Here is a 23,174-nt window from a genome sequence, read left to right as displayed (position 1 = left end):
TCGTTCTTAATTTTAGTTCCACGTGCAGAATGCACCTGAATATTTCTACGCTTGAAAGAAAAATTGTGGGATTGTAGATTATGGCTAACTTCAATTTACTAGGATATGATGGGGGCCTGTATGAAATGTCATGCCCTCTCTTTCCCCCCATTTGTACTTGTGTTTAATCCTTCCATGTGATGTCAGCACCTAGAAATGCCTAATGTATTTTTTTCCATCTAATGTGCGAGCCAGAGTTTCCCCCTGATTACGTATAGTTCTGACTTCTTATAATTGAGGCTGAGCGTGTGGGGTTTCATCTTGTGTGGAAGATTTTCCTGGCAGACCCCAGCTCTAGTTTGTGCGTTGATTTGTTTTCTTTACACACTCTGGACATGAGTCCTTTGTCATTTTAGGCAGTGCAGGCATTTTCTCCTGGAGGGTGGTTTACCTTTCCCNNNNCCTTTATTCGGTGCTACTGAATGGACTCCTCTGAATTTTAAGAGAATCATGTTTGTCAGTGCCTTCCTTTGTAACTTAGTCTTTCCCCCTTATATTAAAAAACTTTGCAATAGCAAGTCCTAGAATATTTGTGTTTACCTCCTTCTGCAAGTGTTCTGCTTGTAAAATCTGCAGTAAATTGTTTTTTTTCTACGTGAAGTTGGTATGAAGGGCGTTCATCATCCCCCATAGATAACCTCTGGCACCACCTTCTGTGGGAAAGTGTCCCGCATTTCCACCACTGGGCGGAGCCTGCCGGGACTGGGCGGAGCCTGCCGGGACTGGGCGGAGCCTGCCGGGACTGGGCGGAGCCTGCCGGGACTGGGCGGAGCCTGCCAGGACTGGGCGGAGCCTGCCGGGACTGGGCGGAGCCTGCCGGGACTGGGCGGAGCCTGCACGCCATCTGCATGGAGGCCTGTGTCAGTGGCTTCCATTCTCACGCACTGCTCTTGCACACCGGCCTGATTTGGTTGTTCCTCACAGGCCTTGATGTGTTTTAGGGAACGTCTCTCCCCCTTGTTCTGTAGAAAACTTGGCTATTCATAGACATTTGCCTTCAGTTTCAGTTTTGTGAGGTAGTTTTTCATAAATTCAAACCTACAAAGCCCAGGGTGGTCTGGGATTTCATGGAACGTCATCACGAGTCTGGTTTTCTTTCGGCGAACTCGCGCCCCTTCCGTTTCTGCCTTTCCACTCTGATGTCATCCGGGAGCATTTTCGGATGCTTCCTTTACGCTCATTTTACGTGTCTGTTAGACATTGTACTTGGAAAGCCTCCGGTTGCCCCACGTCTTTCCACGTTCACAGAGGACACTTGAGTTCCGACACTCCGGTCACTGGATATGCGGCTGTTTCCCCGCACCGGACAACCGCAGCTGGAGCTGGGTGTCCGGCATCTCGCTCAACTCTGACACTTCGTGTCTGGAGACGGCATCACGCCCCTGCGGCTGGCGTCCCGTCCGTAGGGCTGCCTCCGCTCCAGCAGCCTATCGCAGTTAGCAGGGCCCAGGTCACCCGCACGTGTCCGACTTGGCTGCAGGTCAGCGGTTCCCACCACCCGCTCCTCAGAGTTCGTTGGCAGAGCTGCTCACAGAACTCCGGGACCAAACACTGCAGTTACCGCTGTGTTGAGGAATATGGTGAAGGGTCCGATGAACAGCCGGATGAAGAGGTGCGCAGGGGAGGCTCCTGAGCACAGGAGCTTCTGTCCCTGTGGGGTTGGGGTGCATCATCCTCCTGGCGTGGATCCGATCACCTAGCTGATGCTTTCCGCACCCCGTACTGTTGGGATTTTAGAGGCGTCCTCACCTAGGCACAGTCCGTGATTACCTGTGATCCTAGACCCTCTCCTGAGACTGGAGGGATGCGGTGTGGGGCTGCAATTTCCAAGCCTGTGGTCATGGCTTGATCTTTCTGGTGACCAGCCCCCGTCCACGAGCCCCCCAGTCACCTCATTAGCATAAAAGATGCTCCCAGTGCTCTTACGACTTTGTAATTTACACGGATTTCAGGAGCTCTGCTAAGAACTGGAGGCAGAGACCAATACATATATTCTCTTACCTCACTGACATACTTTAGGACTTAAAAAATCTGTAATAAATTGAAAAATTGTCATTAGGGGTGGCTGGGTGGCTCAGTCGGTTAAGTGTCTGTCTTTGGCTGGGGTCATGATCCCGGTGTCCTGGGATCGAGTCCCGCACAGGGCTCCTTGCTCAGCAGGGAGCTTACTTCTCCCTCTGCCTACTGCACCCCCTGCTTGTGCTCTCTCTCTCTCCCTCACAAAGAAATAGGTGAGATCTTAAAAGAAAAGAAAGGAAAAGGAAGAAATTAATTTTTAAAAAAGTTGTCATTAATATTAGTTAGGTTAGACTCTAAAAATTTTCTTTGTTATTTTTTAATTTTAATCACCTGGTACTCATCATGATTGCCTCCTTAATCCCCATCCCCTATTTCCCCCATCCCCCACCCACCTCCCCTCTGGTAACCATCAGTTTGTTCTCTATGGTTAAAAGTCTGTTTCTTGGATTGTCTCTCTTTTTACCCCCCTTCCTTTCTTTGTTTCTTAAATTCCACTTGACTGAGATCATATGGTATTTGTTTTTCCTCTTTCTCTGATTTATTTCACTCAGCATAATATTCTCTGGCTCCATTCACGTTGTTGCAAATGACAAGATTTCATTTCTTTTTATGGCTGAGTAATATTCCATTGCATGTATACACAGCTTCTTTATCCATTCATCAGTTGATGGACACTTGGGTTGTTTCTGTTTCTTCGCTATCAAAAAAAATATACTGCAATAAACATCAGGGTGCATATATCTCTTTGAATTAGTGTTTTTGTATTTTTTTGGGTAAATACCTAGTAGTTCAATTGTGGGATCATTGGGTAGCTCTATTTTTAACTTTTCGAGAAAACTCGATACTGTTTTCCAGAGTGACTGCACCAGTTTGCATTCCCACCAATAGTGCAAGAGGGTTCCCCTTTCTCCTCATCCTCACCAACACCCGTTGTTTCCTGTGTTATTGATTTTAGCCATTTGGACAGGTGTGAGGTGATATCCATCCTGTTTTGATTGGCATTTCCCTAATGATGAGGGATGTTGAGCTCTTTTCATGTGTCTGTTGGCCATCTGTAGGCTTCTTTGGAGAAATTGTTAATGTCTCCTGTTCATTTTTAATTTAATTTAATCATTTAGAGAGAGAGAGAGAGAGAGTGCAAATGGGGGTGGGGAGAGGGGGGAGGGAGAGAGAATCTTAAGTAGGCACCATGCCCAGTGATGTGGGGCTTGAGCTCATGACCCTGAGCCAAAATAAAGATTCGGAGGCTTAACTGACTGAGCCACCCAGGCAGCCCTGCCCATATGTTAGATGCATTGTTTTTTGGATCTTGAGTTGTATAACTCCTTTATATATTTTGAATACTAACCTTTTATTGGATACGTCATTTGCAGATATCTTCTCCCATTTTGTAGGTGGCCATTAGTTTTGTTGGTTGTTTCCTTTGCTGTGCAGAAGCTTTTTATTTGGATGTAGTCCCAATAGTTTATTTTTGCTTTTATTTCCCTTGCCTTGAGAGACATACCTAGAAAAAAGTTGCTGTGGCTGATGTCAGAGAAATTACTGCCTGTCCTCTTTTCTAGGATTTTTGTGGTTTCAGCTCTCACGTTTAGGTCGCTAATCTGTTTTGAATTTATTTTTGTGGTGTGAGAAAGCGGTCCAGTTTCTTTCTTTTGCGTGTTGCTGTCCAGTTTTCCCAACACCATTTGTTGAAGAGACTGTCCTTTTCCCATTGGATGTTCTTTCCTGCTTTGTCGAAGATGAATTCACCATATCATTGTGGTTTTATTTCTAGATGTTTCCATCGTGTTCCATCGATCTGTCTACTTGTATGTGAGTACCACACTGTTTTGATTACTACAATCTTGTGACATAACTTGAAGCCCAGAATTGTGATGCCTCCAGGTTTGCCTCTTTTTAAAGCCTGCTTTGACTATTGGAGGTCTTTTGTGGTTCCATTGAAATTTTAGGGTGGTTGTTTCTAGTTCTGTGAAAATGCCATTGGTATTTGATAGGGATTGCATCAAACGTGTAGATTGCTTTGGGTAGTATAGATATTGTAACAGTGTTTGTTCTTCCAGTCCACGAGCATGGGATGTCTTTCCATTTCTTTGCATTGTCCTCAATTTCTTCCATCTGTGTTTTAGTTTTCAGAGTGTAGGTCTTTTCACCTCTTTGGTTAGGTTTATTCCTGTGTTTCTTCTGTATCTTATTATTTTGTTGCAAGTGTAAATGGGATAGTTTTCTTAATTTCTCTTTCCGCTGTTTCCTTTTTGGTATATGGGAACGCAACAAATTTCCGTACGTTATTTTGGACCCTGCCACTTCCCTGAGATTGCTTATCAGTTCTGGCAGTTTTTTGGTGCAGTCTTTTAGGTTTACTATGTAGAGTATCATGTCATCTGCAAATAGTGACAGTTTTACTTCTTCCTTACTGATGGATGCCTTTTGTTTCACCCTGTTGTCTGATTGCTGAGGCTGGGACTTCCAGTACTATGTCGAATAAAAGTGGTGAGAGTGGGGGCGCCTGGGTGGCACAGCGGTTAAGCGTCTGCCTTCGGCTCAGGGCGTGATCCCGGCGTTACGGGATCGAGCCCCACATCAGGCTCCTCCGCTAGGACCCCGCCACTTCACACCCCACTCCCCCTGCTTGTGTTCCCTCTCTCGCTGGCTGTCTCTATCTCTGTTGAATAAATAAATAAATAAAATCTTAAAAAAAAAAAAAAAGTGGTGAGAGTGGACATGCCTGTCATGTTCCTGACCTTAGGGGAAAAGTTCTTACTTCTTCCCCATTGAGGATGATATTAGCTGTGGGTTTTTGTTTTTGTTTTTTTAAAGTTTTTATTTAGTCATTTGAGGAGAGTGCAAGAGCACGAGAGCATGAGCAGGGGGGAAGGGCAGGTGGAGAGGGAGAAGCCGACTCCCTGCTGAGCAGGGAGCCTGATATGGGGCTCAATCCCAGGACCCTGAGATCATGACCTGAGCCAAAGGCAGATGCCCAAGTGACTGAGCCACCCAGCCGCCCTTGTGGGTTTTTCGTATATGGCCTTTATTATGCTGAGGTACATTCCCTCTAAACCTACTTCGTTGAGTGTTTTTATCACGAATGGTTGTTGTACTTTGGTAAATGCTTTTTCTGCATCTATTGAGATGATCATATGGTTCTTGTCCTTTCTCTTATTAATGTGACATATTGTGTTGATTTGTGAATATTGAACCACCTTGCAACCCTGGAATAAATCCCACTTGATGGTGATGAATGATTTTTATAAAGATATTGTTGGATTTGGTTTGCTAGTATTTTGTTGAGGAGTTTTGCTTCTATGGTCATCAGAGATATTGGCCTATAGTTCTCTTTTTTTGTGGTGTCTTTATCTGGTTTTAATGCTGGCTTCATAGGGTGAAGTTTTCTTCCCTCTTCTATTTTTTGGAGTAGTTTGAGAAGAGTAGGTATTAACTCTTCTTTAAATATTGGGTAGAATTTGCCTGTGAAGCCATCTGGTCCTGGAAGTTTGTTTGTTGGTAGTTTTTTTTTTTTTTATTACTGATACAATTTATTTTATTTTTTATTTTTTTGCTGGTTATAGGTCTGTTTGAATTTTCTATTTTTTCCTGTTTCCTGTTTGGTTGTTTATATGTTTCTAGGAATTTATCCATTTCTTCTATGTTGTCCAGTTTGTTGGCATATAATTTGTCCTAATATTTTCTTACAATTGTTTGTATTTCTGTAGTGGTTGTTATTTCTCCTCTCTCATTTGTGAGTTTATTTATTTGGGTCTTTTCTCTTTTTGTCTTGATGCGTCTGGCTAGAGGTCTGTCAGTGTTATTGATCTTTTCAAAGAACCATCTCCTTGTTTCATTAATACGTTCTATTGTTTTTTAAGTTTGTATGTCATTTATTTCTGCTCTAATTTTCCCCCCTGCTCTAATCTTTATTATTTCCTCCCTTCTGCTGGTTTTAGGTTTTGCTTGTTGTTCTTTTTCTAGCTCCTTTAGTGGTAAAGTTAGGTGGTTGTTCTCTGAGATCTTTCTTGCTTCTTGAGGTAGGCCTGTATTGGTATAGATGTCCCTCTTAGAATCACTGTTGCTCTGTTCCAAAGGTTCTGAAACACTGTGTTTTTATTTTCATTTGTTTCCGTGTGCTTTATTTCTTTTATTTCCTGTTAAACCCATTCATATTTAACCTCCATATATACGTGGTCTTTCTAGGTTTCTTCTTGTGGCTAATTTCATAGTACTGCGGTCAGAAAAGATGCATGATTTAGTATCAGTCTTCTTGAATTTGTCGAGGCTTGTTTTGTGGGCTAATATGTGATCTATTCTGGAGAATGTTCCGCGTGTACTTGGAAATAATGTGTATTCTGCTGTTTAAGGATGGAATTTCTTTTTTTTTTTTTTAAGATTTTATTTATTTGTTTGACAGAGATAGAGACAGCCAGTGAGAGAGGGAACACAAGCAGGGGGAGTAGGAGAGGGAGAAGCAGGCTCCCAGCGGAGGAGCCTGATGTGGGGCTCGATCCCAGGACTCCGGGATCACGCCCTGAGCCGAGAGCAGATGCTTAATGCCTGCGCCACCCAGGCGCCCCTAAGGATGGAATTTCTTAATATGTCTTTTAAGTCCATCTATTCCACTGCGTCATTTAAAGCCATTGTTTCCTTATTGATTTTCTGCTTAGATGATCTGTCCATTGATGTAAGTAGGCTGTTAAAGTCCACTACGGTTACTGGGTTATTACTGGTTAGTTCCTTTAGGTATGTTATTAACTGTTTTATATATTTGGGTGCTTCCAGATATATAGTGCATATATATTGTTGGGTGCATAGACATTTACAATTGTATTTTGTTGTATTGTTTCCTGTATTATTATATAGTGTCCTTTTTCATCTCTTTTTTTAAAAATATTTCTTATTTTTCTGAGAGAGCGAGCAAGCACGAGCCGCGGGGGGGTGGTGGCGGGGAGCAGAGGGAAAAGCAGACTCCCCACTGAGTGGGGAGTCCAATGAGGGACTTGATCCCAGGACCATCATGACCTAAGCCAAAGGCAGACGCTTAACCGACTGAGCCACCCAGGTGCCCTCTTTGTCTCTTGTTTTATTTTTTTTTTTTAATTGTTTTTTTATTATATTATGTTAGTCACCATACAGTACATCCCTGGTTTCCGATGCAAAGTTCGTTGATTCATTAGTTGCGTATAACACCCAGTGCACCATGCAACACGTGCCCTCCTTACTACCCATCACCGGTCTATCCCATTCCCCCACCCCCCTCCCCTCTGAAGCCCTCAGTTTGTTTCTCAGAGTCCACAGTCTCTCATGCTTCATTCCCCCTTCTGATTACCCCCCTTTCTTTTTCCTTTTCTTTCCCTACCGATCTTCCTCTTTGTCTCTTGTTATAGTCTTTGTTTTAAAGTCTATTTTGTCCCATATAGGTATTTCTACTCTGCTTTTCTTTTGACATCCATTTGCATGATAAATGTTTCTCCATCCCTTGTCTTTCAATCTGTAGTTGTCTTCAGGTCTAAAAGCGAGTCTCTTGTAGGCAGCATGTCGACGGATCTTATTTTTCTCCATTCTGTCACCATGTGTGTTTTGATCAGAGCATTTAGTCCTTGACATTCAAAGGAATTATTGGTAGATATGTATTTATTGCCATCTTATTACTTGTTTTGTGGTTGTTTCTGAAGAATTTTTTCTGATCCCTTCTTTCTTTTATGGTTTGCTGGTTTTCTTTAGGGACATATTTGGATTTCTTTTTATTTTTTTATTCTTTTTAAAGATTTTATTTACTTACTTGACAGAGAGAGAGACAGCCAGCGAGAGAGGGAACACAAGCAGGGGGAGTGGGAGAGGAAGAAGCAGGCTCCCAGCGGAGGAGCCCGATGCGGGGCTCGATCCCAGAACGCCGGGATCACGCCCTGAGCCGAAGGCAGACGCTTAACGACTGCGCCACCCAGGCGCCCCTAGATTTCTTTTTATTCTTTGCATATTTGTTAGTGGATTTTGATTTGTGCCTACCATTAGGTTTGTATGTTACCTCTTCCTCATGGTGTTTTGGACCAACTCTTGACTTCTTTCTGTGGAAATTCACAGTGCCTGGCTAGATAAGATTTAATAAACACATGCCTCCCTGGGTGAGGCCTGTTGAAAAGCAAAGGAGTGTCCAGAAAACTGGGCCCCCTTTAAAAGCCAGCTCCGCGTTGCAGCTCAATCCAGGAGAGCGTAGGAGAAACATTCTCTTTGGGGGTCACGCACTCCACATACTTCCTGTCTGCTCGCCTGTCAGAGCATGGCTTGTTCTGGGCACACAATACTCCCTATGCCACTGTCCTGATTGTTACAGCTTCACATTCCTTCTTGTTTTTCTCATTCCCTTGCTGTATTGATCACATTCACAATAAAGGTGGAGACAGAGTCTGGCTCAGGACCTTTCGCCACTAGAGCGTCTGGTTCCCATGCCCTTTCCTTTCTCCTGCTAAGGTGTCTGGAGTGATCTTTTCATTCGTCGCCTCAGGGTTTGCTGGCCAAACCCGACACCTCTCCTCCCCACATTTTAGGTATATGATCTCATATTTTACATCCTTTTATTCTGAGTTCCTTAACTCATGTTTTGCAGAAATACTCACTTTTACTGCTTTTGTTTCCTACCTTCATATTGTCATTTTTTATCTTTCCTTTTCTCTCAGAAAGTCCCCCTTAATACTTCTTACAGGGCTGGTTTAGTGGTCATGAACTCCTTCAGTTCATCTGGGAAACTGTCTCTCTCTTCTTCTGTTCTGAATGATAGCCCTGCTGGGTAGACTGTTGCTGGCTGCGGGTTTTTCCCACTCAGCACTTGGAATATATCACACCACTCCCTTCTGGCCTGGAAAGGTTCTGCTAAAATAAAGGAAGCCTTATGGGGGGGGGGGGTCCTTTGTATGTAACTGTCTTCTTTCGTCTTGCTGCTTTTACTATTTTTTCTTTATAACTATCTTTTGGCACTTTAATTACAATATGTCTTGGTGTGGATTTGCTTTTGTTGATTTTGTTGGCAGTTCTCTGTGCCTCCTGGATCTGCCTGTTTCCTTCCTCAGATTATGGACATTTGCAGGTATTATTTCGTCACATATATTCTCTGCCCCCTTTTCTCTCTCCTTCTTCTGGGACTCCTATAATATGAATGTCATTATGTTTGATGGGTTCCTGAAGTCTGTTCTCATTTTGCATAATTCTCCCCTTTTGTTCAGTTTGGTTACTTTCCATTACTCTGTCTTCTGGTCATTAATTCAGACCTCTGCTTTGTCTAGTCTGCTGTTCATTCCATCAAGCGTATTTCTTGTTTTGTTTATTGAGCCCTTTATCTCTGCTATCTTATTCCTTATTTCTGTGTTAATGGTCTCACTGATGTCCTTCACTCTTAAGGCCAGTGAGTATCCTCAGGATGAGTACTTTTACATTCTCCATCAGGCATGTTACTTGTATCTGTTTTGCTTGGATCTCTGGCCATGGCCTTGTCCTGTTCTTTCATCTGGGACAAATTCCTGTGTCACCTCATTTTGTCTAAGTCTCTGAGCCCGTTTCTCTGTGGTAAGAAAGTCAGCTATGTCTGCTGTTCTTGAGGGTAGCGGCTTTATGAAGAGGAGGTCGTGTAGTGCCCTGCAGTGTAGTGTCCCCCTGTTCCCCTGGCCTGGTGCTTCCAGGAGTGTCTCCAGTCTGTGCTGAGTATGCTCTGCTCTTTTGTCCTGGCTGCTTTATCCTTTGGGCCAGTCATCTGCGAGGCCTTCTTTGACTGTTGTGGGGAGTGTTTGGTCCGTGGCCTGATGTGGTTTTAAGTAGGTGTGCTCTGGTCTGCTTGTGAAATGAGACCTGTCACCACTGCTGTCAGAACCAAGGCTCCACAAAACTCCTTAGTGGGGAGATGAGGCGTGAGCAGGGGTTTGGGCTGGTCTTCTGGGGCAGCCCGCCTTGCTGCATTGGGACTGAGGGAAGCATGACTGTGAACGGTGGTTCCAGGGTGTGGAGGCTTGGTGTAAGCAAGTTAGGTAGCGAGTGTCAGCACCGCGCTAGTTCCTGCAAGTGGTTCTGTGCTTATGCTGAGGGGCAGGGAGGAAAACGGCACCAGCCAGCTCCTGTGTTCTTGGAGGCATCTCTCTGTGAATGCTGCCCCTCCGGGACCTGCTCCTAGATGAGCAACTGAGCTCCTGCTGTGTGTCCCAGGAGCTCTTCAGATGCTGTAGGTCTGCAGTCTGTCTGCCTACCAGTGTTCTCTGAGCTCTTGCAGAGACAAGCATGCCGACCTTTAAAACTCCGAGCTTTAAGCCCCCCTGGTTGCAAGAACTCACGAAATTTGGACCCACTCACTTTCCATGCCAATTGTTATGGGAATTCATGTTCCCCGTGCATTCCTCTTGGTGCTAGTCTGTGTCTTGCTGTTCATGACAGCTCCCTCCCCACTGTCACAGCCACCATCTCTCCCAAACCACAGCTCCACACTTCCTGCCTTCTCCGATGTGGCCTCTTTTCTACCTTTAGTTGTGGAGTTTGTTTTGTGAGTCTTCAGGTCGATTTCTGGGGCCTTTAGGATGATTTGGTAGTTATCTAGTTGTATTCCCGGGACGAGGTGAGCCTAAGGTCCTCCTACTCCACCGCCATCTTCTCCTCCTCCCATCTTCTAAAGTTTCTTTTGAACTGTTATTGTTAGTGATTCAAGTGGATAGGATTTACTTTCGTATTGTGCTTGCATTCTGGAAACTTACCAAAAATCTTATTCTTTGCTTATTTTCTAGTTCTTTATGGATCTCCCATTATACTTTTAGCTGTGAATATAGGCAACTTTTTTCTATATAATTCTGATGTATTTTTTTCCTCTGGTGGCTCTGGATGGGGTGTCACCTAGTAGCGGGGTAATGGGACTCCTTTTCACCAAAATTAATTGGGGGAAAGGTTCACTATGCACTCTTTGTATGTTCCTTAATGAACATTCCTTTCTGATGTTCCCATCATCAGGCTCTGCAGGTTGCCACCTATTCTAACATTGCTGAGAGTTTCTAATTGGATTCCTGTTGAATAGGAAACATCTTTCTTTATTCATCGATTTTGACATTTTTCCTTTAATGTGGCATTGTGTTAAGTTATAACTGATTTCCTAGTATTTAATTATAAAATATATATAAAATGCATAGGCGATTGCACAGCCACTTACATATTCTAAAGGACACCCAGACCAAGACCTGGAGGAAGCCTTCGTGCCAGACATCCCACTTGCAATGACTCCAAGGACAAGCCTCCTGTGTCTGGGTGAATATCAGTGTATGCGTCTCTAAGTCAGTAGATTTTATTTTTGCATGTTTTCTTTTGAGGAAAGCAGAAAAATTCAGGACAGTAAATTCAATTTGTTGCTTGCAAATAACAAATGGTCAAAGACAATTACTCGGAACTAGAATCTAATATCCACAAAGGTGTGTTGCTGTCACGTAACTACGGCAAGACTAATCTGTAGACCAAGTCTAGTTTTAATAAACTCAGCCTGATTGTTTACGTAAATGCAGAAAGCATAGTGATTGACCACATAGACCCCTTTAAATCTCCTTTGCTGATCTTCTCTTAAGGAGTCTCAGATTGGAAAATTTAAAAGCTTCTCAAGGCTAAGAAGCCATGCCAAGGACTTGCAATCACACTTGGCCTGCAGTACATATAAATTCAGGTGAATTCCTCTCTTCTTGAGGTCCCCAAAATATCCTGGGATTTCTGCCTCTGCCAGGAAGTGACCGTCCTTACGGACCCGGGAAGGAAGCTGGGAACCCTGTAAGCAAGGCATCAGGCTGACCTTTCCAAGTGACTCTGTTGACTCCATAAAGCCAATCTTGGTTGACTGGTCTGGTCACATCTGAACGTATGCAGTCTCTCTCAAATGTGACACTCCATTCCAGCCTTGGTAGTATAACAAGTGTTTCCAATTGTGCCCTGTTACAAAGAGAACAGATTCTTACTGAACTTGTGCAAAGAACTATATTGTCATGAAAATACAAATAGAGTTCACCCTTCGAACAACACAAGTTAGAACTGCTTGGGTCCACTTATATGTGGATATTTTAAAAAAATAGAAAAACGATACTTTAAATTTTTTCTTATGATTTTATTAAAAACATTTTCTTTTTTCTAGCATACTTGACTATAAGAAAACAGTGTATAATATACATAATACACAATATACATTTTAATCAATTATTTGTTATTGGTATGGCTTTTGGTCAACTATTAGTAGTTAAGTTTTAGGGGAGTCAAAGGATATATATGGATTTTTAACTGTGCAGTGGGTTGCTCCCCTAATCTCTGCATTGTTCAAGGTCACCTGTACTCATTAAGTTTCCAAATTTGGGGGATCAGGTAGGGAGAAAAAAAATTATTTTCCATATTGTGATTAGACTAACGTGAATCTGTCCCTGGTCGCAGCAGAAACCAGGGAACTTGAGAGCAGAACCTCAGAAAGACAACAGTCCCATCTCAGTTACCAAATTTGCAACCGAGTTAACATGATTTTGCTTCTTGGTGATGCACATAGAAACTGCCCCGGGTGAGGTTTTGCACAGAGGAAACTTTATTTGCAGCAAATAAGTAGATCGTGGGGAATAACTTCCAGAACAAGGGTGGATGGGTTCCTTTTGTTTAGGATTAGGGTACATATATTTTTTAAAGATTTTGTTTATTTTATTTTATTTTGTTTTATTTTGTTTTATTTTATTTATTTATTTGAGAGAGAACACAAGTGGGGACAGGGGGCGCAGAGGGAGAGGGAGAAGCAGACTCCCCACTGAGCAGAGAGCCCCGCGTGGGGCTCAATCCCAGGACCCTGAGATCACGACCTGAGGCAAAGTCAGACACTTAGCACCCAGGCGCCCCTAGGGTGGATATTTCAATAGGGAAATCGTATGTCAAAGCAGGCATAAGGTCGTGTGTGCGCCCTCAGGCCACACGCCTATACATACATTGTATGTTATGTGAATGAGGCTTGTGCTTCTCCCTGCATGGAGACTTTAGTATTCTAATGAGGTAAAGGTAATTGTCAGGCATCCCAGAGGTCCCTCTTCGGTCCATCTGTGCAGGTGTGAGGGGTTTAGTTCAACCTGGTCTGGGCCCACTGGAGGTCTTGTCAGGGCAGTCACTGCCACCTCAGGGCTGGTTTGGGGCTTCATTTGTCTGAGTGAAGAAATAAGCCAGAAAGAAGAACTTCAGGACTGTAGTGAGTGCAAGCTGGTGGCCAGTAGAAGTGTCAGGTCTTGGGGTCTCGTTGGTGACGGCGTTTGTTTGCAAACCTATATTTTAGCTTAAGGGAAAGTTTCTATCTGTAATAGCAGACATTAAACAGTAATGTTTCAAACAAGAGTCATAAAAACTATAATTATCCTTCTCTGTTCATTCAGTCCCATGTTATTCTTCTGTTTGAATCTGGTTTTCCCGCTAGTTCAGTAATGCTCACACAGTTCGGTTCCGTAATCCTAAGGTTATCAGAAACCTGTCTTGTCAAAAGTCCTTTCTGTGAATCTCCTTGAAAATGAAGTACTTTTGCAAAAGCGTCAGAGCAAAACAGTAGCTATAAATGACAAAGACTCAGAAATGGCCGCGGATCAGACGAGGGTTCATTCTGCTGCAGCTGACACAGAGATTTGGTTATTTCTGTGACACTAAACACTTCGGTAACTAGCACTGCAAGTGATAACATTCCAGGACATATCGGATGTCTAGGAGTTTCATATAATTTCTAGAACTTCTAGAATTTCTATTTTGTATTCATACAAATAAAGCGTAAAGAAGCCTTAGTATTCCTTATTATTTGACAGTTTTCCGTGTAGTTTAATGTATCCAGTAAGCCTAATTAGTTTAACATAAAGTCCTCTGGAATGTTCTAGGGACCCTCAGGGGAAATCCTAAGTTTTCTTCCAGGTCAAGAAGACTTCATTTAGAATTTGATTTTGGGAAGTTTGTCAGAAACATCAAAAGGAGTTTTGAAGCACTTAGTCAAAGAGGGCCATAGGTCACACTGTGAAACAGCACATTGGTTATGAACCAAAGTGACAATAAAAGATTAAAAAGGCAGGGGCGCCTGGGTGGCACAGCGGTTAAGCATCTGCCTTCGGCTCAGGGCGTGATCCCGGCGTTATGGGATCGAGCCCCACATCAGGCTCCTCTGCTAGGAGCCTGCTTCTTCCTCTCCCACTCCCCCTGCCTGTGTTCCCTCTCTCGCTGGCTGTCTCTATCTCTGTCGAATAAATAAATAAAATCTTAAAAAAAAAAAGATTAAAAAGGCAAATACAAAAGGTGACATGGTTATTAGCAAAACTTAACTTTTAATATTGAAAAGATTCAGTTTTGGGGCGCCCGGGTGGCTCAGTCAGTTAAGTCAGCCTTCCACTCAGGTCATGATCCCAGGGTCCTGGGATCGAGCCCCACATTGGGCTCCCTGCTCAGCGGGGAGCCTGCTTCTCCCTCTGCCTCTGTGTGTGCTTGCTTGTGCTCTCTCTCTGTCAAATAAATAAAATAAGAAAATATTCAGTTTTCTTAGGTAATCAAAGACCTGATAAACACAGGTAATTATGTTGACAAAACAAAATCCTTGTTTTCTAGGCATAGACCATTAAAAGATAAAAAATATTTTATAATTTCTTATCAGGAGCATACCAATAGTTCCAAGAAAAATTCATCCTTTTAGCAGATAAAAGAAAATTAAGTTGCAGTTTTACCTAAGTGTACTATTAATATTAAAGCTTATTTTTAAAAACCTTATAAGAGGGGCGCCTGGGTGGCACAGCGGTTAAGCATCTGCCTTCAGCTCACGGCGTGATCCCGGCGTTCTGGGATCGAGCCCCACATCAGGCTCCTCCACTATGAGCCTGCTTCTTCCTCTCCCACTCCCCCTGCTTGTGTTCCCTCTCTCGCTGGCTGTCTCTATCTCTGTCAAATAAATAAATAAAATCTTTAAAAAAAAAAAAAAACCTTATAAGAAATCCATTCCATCTTATCTCTTGATCACACTGAAAGTTCCTTTCCCAAGATTCCTTTCTCATGAACCTACAACTTCCTGTGTCTTAGTTTGCCCCTTGTTCTCTTTCCCATTGAGAAATAATCAGCTTTACTTTAAAACAAAATTAGTTTCCCTCAATAAAAATGCATCTCCATTCCTCATGGCCTTTTTCTCACCAAAATATATTCTACTTCCCTTACATACAGAGTTGATGCTGTTGTTATTTGCAGAAGCTTTAATTATATATATTAATTATAATTCTTAACTTTTAGACACTCCAATTCCTAGTGAAAACTAAGTAGTGAGCACTTGTGAGTCATTACATCAGCATTCTTTAAATTGACAAACTTATGAACACATTTCATAATTTCTAGAAACAGTATGCTCTTCTAGTAAAGCACAAGATGTGTTTACCAACAGACAAAAGTAGGTAAACTTGGACTTGTTTAGCAGTTAAATGTTTCAGTATTTAATTTTATTTGCAAATATTTGTTATTCGGTGAACTCCCATCATTTAATTTAACATAGCAAATTCTTAGCTTTTTTTATTTATTTGTTTGTTTGTCTGTTTAACATAGCAAAAGTCTAAGGATGGGAGTTACCAAAGAGATTTGGGAAGCTATTTAAGTGGACATACTGTAAAACATAATTATTGCTAGAAAGTTCACCTAAAAACTGTTACATCTATATAGATAGTTTGCTTCTGGCAATTACATTTAGACTACCCAGGAATTCTTCATGAAATATTAGCAAAAACTAGCCATCGTTCAAAGTTACGTTTGCTGGCAAATTCTGCAACAGAGTGAACCATGAACTTATTTGATTATTAAACCTGGGGAGGATAAAAGTTTTTGTTTTGTTTTTAAAGATTTTATTTATTTATTTGTCAGAGAGAGAGAACACGTGTGTACAGCAGGGGAAGCAGCAGGCAGAGGGAGAAGCAGGCTCCCCACTTAGCAAGGAGCCTGATGCAGGACTCAATCCCAGGACCCCGGGATCATGAACTGAGCTGAAGGCAGATGCTTAACCGACTGACCCACCCAGGTGTCCCAAGGATAAAAGTTTTATATTTAATGTTATTAACTAAAGACATGCCTATTTCGATTATTTATTTAAGGTTAAGTCTAGATCACATGAAGCTGGAAAACATTTGGGTCAGTTTTTGTATTTCTGAAAGTTTTAGAAGAGCCAACCCTTATCAGTGCCTGCCTTCAAACCAGATAAACAGAGCTCTTCCACACATTAGTTTCGGCATTACCCTTCAGAGGTAGAAAAATACCATACAGCACGTATCTAGACATATAGGAACAGATGCAGAGACCTTACAGTCCCCGGGATTAGTGGAGAGGATGTTTCATTTGTCCGATTTCCAGTTACTTCCTCTCTCTCTTTTTTTTTTTTTTTTTTTTTTTTTTTTTTTTTTTTGTGATGAGAAACATCTCCCTAAAGTTTGTATTTCAGGGAATGGCCCTAGGTAGATCCTAGAGAAGATGTGGGTGGAAAGTCTACATTGCAGAGGCAGAGTATCCAAGTTTCTCCAAGGACTTTGGTTTTTCACAATACTTTACAAGCCTTTTGAGATAAAGAGGAGAGGTTTTGAAGTTGGTCAAAAGGACAGGTTGGAGGACTTTGATTTGTTTCTGGACAATTCTGGGGCTGTTTTCTAGTTTTGCAAAGACTTTAAAGATTGCATTGCAACTTAAATGACATCATAGGTTTATCTCCCCATCCAACTACATTATCCTCAATTTACCTCTTTCCTTGTGTACCTAGTTTTATTTTAGCTCAGGAGAGAAATCCTACATTCCTATCAGGCTCAAAATATCAGCTTCCAGTGTGGCCAAAATTTTGACTAAAGAGCTACGTAAAAACAAAATTCTTTTGAATATCTTGTCAGTTTTCAGCCAAGAGAAACAGTAAACACTGCTGGCAGTATTGAATAAGCTATCCCCCCTCCTAAGGAGCGTGCAAAGGATACTACCTTCCCAAGATACAGAGTCGCTCCCCAAGAGAGCTATAAGGGAGAACTGACAACCTGCCTGTCCCAGTCCGGCAGACAAAATGAGCCAAGCAAGAAAGCAACAGCTACCCCTGGGAGAGGAGGGATCAATAAACAGTGGGTCTGGGTTTGGAAAGGAGGGGGCATAATGGAATTTCATTCTCCTCTCCTTTCTGCCTCTGAACATCAGCCCTCAATTGGTCATTTGTGGGAGAGCCTAGGAGAAATTCTGGTCATCGGTTTCCTGTGTGATGGCAGAGAGGGGACTTGTGAATAGCCACTGATCTTTCTAATTCTTCTCTAAATTTGGTATAATCTGCTGAAAAGATCTGCTGCTATCCAAGGGACAAGAATTCTTTGGCTGGGGGCCCAGGATAGATCCACAGAGAACATTACGTTGGAAGACCAGAAGCGGGCACGGTGTGTCCAGGTGCTTCTGACTTCCAGCATTTACACGAGCGCCTGCGGACCCTCGGCCCAGAGACCGAAGGGAAGTAAAGCAAGCAGATGAGGCCGGATTTTGAGGAGGGGAATTTAATTTAATTTTTGTTCTAATCTCTGTTCTTTCATCTTGTTGAGGGAGTCCCTAAGGCTAGTTATTACATTTCTTTGTGCTAGTACTCTCCACAGGTGCCAATAAATAATTTAGGGTGACAACTCTCTAAATTTTTGCATTCTTCTCTCAAATACAGCCAAATCAAAGACCTGCCCTCTGGCCACTGATGAGTAGGATCACCAGTAGCAATCCAAACCATTAAGCCTTTTTGTGGCCCAAAGAGGCCTTACACAAGAGACTATGAAATATGCAGCATTCATAAGATCCAGAAAGTTCACTCACAGGAGAGTCTAAGAAAGCAAAGACCTTAATTGCTTAAGCAGTAAGGATGGTGTAGTCCGACTTCCCATGAGAACATGAGACACCTCCAGTCACAAACCCTCTAAGCTGTGAGACACTGGGCAGGTGCTCACCCACAAAATAAGGAAGAATGAAATGACAAAGATCCATTATGGACTGGGACACTTTATGACGTTTCCCCCTGAGAGTTGGCATGGCCAAATAAAAAGTGCTGGTTGGAACCCCCGCCTATTCAACTAGATGCCAAGGTGCACCCCAGTAAGTGCACCTTCCAGATGGTGGGGACCAGAGCGAATGTTCTCACTGGTCGCAAAGCCATGTTCTCAGGATATAGAACAAGACAAGAGTTTTTCTTATGTGCGCATTAACAGCTTTACCTGAGCCTTGGGTCTCTTAGAGCCAAATAAATACCTTTCTACTTTTTTTTTTTTAAAGATTTTATTTATTTATGTGACAGAGAGACAGCCAGCGAGAGAGGGAACACAGCAGGGGAGTGGGAGAGGAAGAAGCAGGCTCCCAGAGGAGGAGCCCGATGCGGGATTCGATCCCGGAACACCGGGATCACGCCCTGAGCCGAAGGCAGACGCTTTAACGCCTGCGCTACCCAGGCGCCCCTCTACTTTTTTTTTACCCATCAATTTTGTAGCTTTAGCTTCCACCTGTCCCTTAGCAACAGCCTTTACCTCATGTGCATGTTAACCCAAAGCCACGTTTGTCTAAAAAGATACCGTCTGGTGAGAACTATAACTCACCAGTCTATGAAGTTGGCTTGAACAACAGGCTTATATGTGTTCTGCCCTATGGTTTCCTTTCTTACGACAAACAACACAACAGACAAAGTATGACCATCTCTGAGAGAAAAAGGACCTCTAGAGTTACTAAACCCAGGGAACTGGTTTCACTAATATTTTTTCCTGCTAATCTAAATTTAGAGAAGAAAAAAAGAATGGGGTACTTTGACCACTGCTTCCACTGGACTGTGGAGACAGACATGCAAGACTCTGACATAAGAATTCTTACTTTCTGCCAACTCTTGTCAGACGTCCTAGGATCTTCCTACTGCAACAGCTTTGGGGTGAACCGTGTCTAGCTGGTGAGGTCTCCTGGTGGGCTTGCCAAAAGTGCTGGGGAGGAAGATTTTTCCTATATGCTTAAAGATACTTCTGGCTGGTCTAAGAATTACATTGACATGAGATAAATTAATAGGAGGAAATCAAACTTAATTTTGTAACATACTAGAACTCAACATACAAGAGAAGTTCAAAGACAGGTAAAATGAGGTATCATGCCATCCTGAACATAGGAATGGAATAGTAGAGATCTGGGGCTTCAAAGGGTGGAGGGCAATTCACAGGCCAATAAGAAGAGCAGATGTTTGTTAATCAGATGTTTGCCCTGCTATACAGATGGGCCACTCAGATAAAATTTATCTCTGGTAATAACTCTTATTGTGGGAAAGACCCCCAACTTGGATTTTTCTAGGTGGTTAAGGGAGGGACAGAAGTTTCTCTTGAACCCACAGGGTCTCAAATGCCTTCAGCTCAAAACAGTCCACATGCCAAAGTAGCATGTTTTGGAGAGATTTGATCTGAACCCCTTCAGGAGTAAAACACGTTGGGTAAATCTAGGACAGCAGAATAGGGGCCCTGAGGCTCTGGGATGTCATCTATCGTCTCTGTAACATTGGGAATGGGAGAATAAATGGTGAGAATCTACGCATCTAAAATTCCATAGTTGTTGAAATCTGTTCGTTGCCACCCAGTTTTTTTTTTTTTTAAAGATTTTATTTATTTATTCGACAGAGACAGCCAGCAAGAGAGGGAACACAAGCAGGGGGAGTGGGAGAGGAAGAAGCAGGCTCACAGCAGAAGAGCCCGATGTGGGACTCGATCCCGCAACGCCGGGATCACGCCCTGAGCCGAAGGCAGACGATTAACCGCTGTGCCACCCAGGCGCCCCGTTGCCACCCAGTTTTAACCTGGCAGATAGGTGATTACAGTATGGGATGGGTGGTAGGCTAATGACCCCAGAATTAAGCATATTTCTAATGATGAGTGAAGGCCCTCTGTACCTTGCTCCAGCTGACACCATACTGCATTTGCTGTTTGCACTGACAGAGACAGTTGTTGATCCCATTTGGCATTCCCCAAGGATGACCAGAAGCATGACCCAATCCATCCCGTCTGTAGTGCCAGCTGTGATACTGTTAAGTCATCATTTGTTATGTGGAGCCCCAAGGTTTCTAACGAAGAATCCTGGTTCAGCAAAAGTCCACAGGGGAACTGAAGTAGAATTTATCACTCACAGTCCTGGAAGAGGTACATGGCATGCTTGAGGGGCCAGGTGGGAGGTCACTTCAGGTACAAAGCAGAGTGTCTCCAGTAGAGAGAATTTAGTTAGGTCATGTTTCATGATACACTCTGACCACCGGGTTGTGTTATCCATTCACACTTAATGTTATCATCATTGTGATTGTCCTGTGTCCCCATTGACTCTTGCTGTCTCGTGCCTTTGTTTTGTTTTGAAAGACTTTATCTATCATCTATCTATCTATCTATCTATCTATCTATCTATCTATCTATCTATCAGAGAGAGAGTGCACAAGCAGGGTGAGCGGCAGGCAGAGGGAGAAGCAGGCTCCCCAATGAGCAAGGAGCCCAATTCAGGACTCAACCCCAGGACCCTGGGATCATGACCTGAGCTGGAGGCAGATGCTTAACCAACTGAGCCATCCAGGTGTCCCTGCCTCATGCCTTTGTTCCTATACTCCTCTACTTTGTTTTGCATTAATATTTTCCAGTAAAGCATTTCAATTAGTTTAATTACATTTTAAAGTTTTTTGTTGTTGTTGTTGTTGTTGTTGTTGTTTTTTAGTTTTTAAAAAATTGGTTGCTTTAGGGTTACCAAATACACCTAATCAGATCAGCTTCGGATGTATGATTGCTTATCCCAGTGAGGTACAGAAATTTTGCTCCTATGTAGTTTTATTCCCCCTTTATAAGGCATTATTTCTCTGTATGTTACAATTATTAATGTTACAGAGCCAACAATGCATGTTTTAATTCTTTATCATTTCAAATCATTTCCATCCCTTGTCCATTAATGTTTGTTCCTACGTACCTGCTTTGTGCTTTTTTCAGAATTAGCTTATAAATATTTTACATCCTATGTGTTATATACCCAAGAATACATTATAAACATTATTTTACACCATTGCCTTTGAAATCAGTTAAGAAAATGAAGAAAAGAAAAATATGCATTTATGTCATTACTTTTGCCATTGTTCTTTATTTTTTCATGTGGATTCAAGTTTCCTTTTGGGAACAATTGCTACTGTTTTTTTGTGGTTTTTGTTTGTTTGTTTTTCAAATTTAAATTTAAATTCCTGTTAACATACAGTGTAATATTAGTTTGTTGTATAATTTAGTGATTCGTCACTTACAATACCCAATGCTCATCACATGTCCTGCTTAATACCCATCACCTATTCCCCCTACCCCCACCCACGTCCTGTAAAGAGTCTGCTTCCTGGTTTGCCACTCGTTCCCCACCCCCATGTTCATCTTTTTTTCTCAAATTCCACATATGACTGAAGTCAGATGGTGTTTCTCTTTCTTTGACTGACTTATTTTGCTTAGCAAAATACATTCTAGCTCCATCCATGTTGTTGCAAATGGCAAGATTTCATTCGTTTTTATGGCTAAGTAATATTCCATTGTGTGTGTGTGTGTGTGTGTGTGTGTGTGTGTGTGTATACACACAACATCTTTATCCATTCACCAGTTGATGGATATTTATGCCCTTTCCGTAATTTGGATATTGTTGATAATGCTGCTGCAAACATTGGCATGTGTGTATCCCTTCAAATCAGTATTTTTGTATACTTTGGGTAAATACCTAATAGTGCAATTGCTAGCTTACAGGATAGTTCTATTTTTAACTTTTTAAGGAACTTCCATGTGGCTGCACCAGTTTAGACTCCCACCAGCGGTGTAAGAGGGCTCCCCCTTCTCCACGTCCTTGCCAGCACTTGTTGTTTCCTGTGTTAATTTTAGCCATTCTGACAGGTGTGAGGTGATATCTCATTATAGTTTTGATTTGTATTTCCCTGATGATGAGTGATGTTGAGCATTTCTTCATATGTCTGTTAGCCATCTGTATGCCTTCTTTGGAAAAATGTCTATTCTTGTCTTCTGCCCATTTTTTAAACTGGATTATTTTCTGGGTGTTGAGTTTTATAAGTTCTTTATATACTTTGGATGCTAATCCTTTCTTTATCAGATATGTCATTTGCAAGTATCTTTTCCCATTCCAGAGGTTGTGTGTTAATTTTGTTGACTGTTTCCTTTGCTGTGCAGAAGCATTTTATCTTAATGAATTTCCAGTTTAGTTTTGCTTGTGTTTCCCTTGCCTCAGGAGACGTATCTAGTAAAAAGTTGTGCGGCTGAGGTAAAAAAGGTTTTTCCCTGTGTTCTCCAATAGGATTTTGATGGTTTCCTGTCTCACATTTAGGTCTTTCATGCATTTTGACTTTATTTTTGTGTATGGTCTAAGGAGTCGCTCGGTTTCAGTCTTCTGCATGTGGCTGTCCAGTTTTCCCAACACCATTTATTGAAGAGGCTGTCTTTTTTTCCATTGGATATTCTTTCCTGCTTTGTTGATGATTAGTTGACCAGAGAGCTGTGGGTTCATTTCTGGGTTTTCTGCTCTGTTCCATTGATCTATGTGTCTGTTTTTGTGCCCGTACGATGCTGGTGTGATGACTATTGCTTTGCAATATAGCTTAAAGTCGAATTGTGATGCCTCCAGCTTTTCTTTTCTTTTTCAGGATTGCCTTGGCTATTCAGGGGCTTTTGCGGTTCCGTACACATTTTAGCACTGTTTGTTCCAGCTCTGTGAAAAATGCTGGTGGTATTTTATTTGGAAACGCATTAAATGTATAGGTTGCTTTGGGTCGTATAGACATTTTAGCAATGTCTGTTCTTCCAGTCCATGTTCCCTTTCTTTGTGTCATCTTCTATTTCTTACATCACTGTTGTATAGTTTTCAGAGTACAGATCTTTTACCTCTTTGGTTAGTTTTATTCCTCAGTATCGTATGGTTTTGGGTGTAATTGTAAATGGGATACATTCCTTGATTTCTCTTACCGATGCTTCATTATTGGTGTATAGAAATGCAATAGATTTCTGTACACTGGTTTCCTTCAATTTTACTGAATTCATGTATTAGTTCTAGCAATTTGTTGGTGGATTGTTTTAGGTTTTCTATATAGAGTATCCTGTCAT

General features: G+C 42.2%; 1 protein-coding gene across 8 annotated transcripts in view; it reads left to right on the top strand.

Annotated features, from left to right (window-relative positions):
• LOC103681660 (zinc finger protein 14-like) overlaps positions 1-23,174 on the top strand; it is a 79,691-nt gene that overhangs the window by 44,203 nt on the left and 12,314 nt on the right. The window contains exon 2 of one of the 8 annotated variants that reach the window (XM_008711227.2): positions 3,833-3,870. The exons of the other annotated variants lie outside the window; for them this stretch is intronic. Within the exon in view, the coding sequence (XP_008709449.2) occupies positions 3,833-3,870 (38 nt within the window). The remainder of the gene's footprint in view (positions 1-3,832; positions 3,871-23,174) is intronic. 8 annotated transcript variants of the gene reach the window in all.

Source organism: Ursus maritimus, unplaced genomic scaffold, assembly GCF_017311325.1.
Source record: "Ursus maritimus isolate PB19 unplaced genomic scaffold, ASM1731132v1 scaffold_14, whole genome shotgun sequence".
Taxonomy (NCBI): Eukaryota; Metazoa; Chordata; class Mammalia; order Carnivora; family Ursidae; genus Ursus; species Ursus maritimus.
This window is presented reverse-complemented; position numbering and strand designations above follow the sequence as displayed.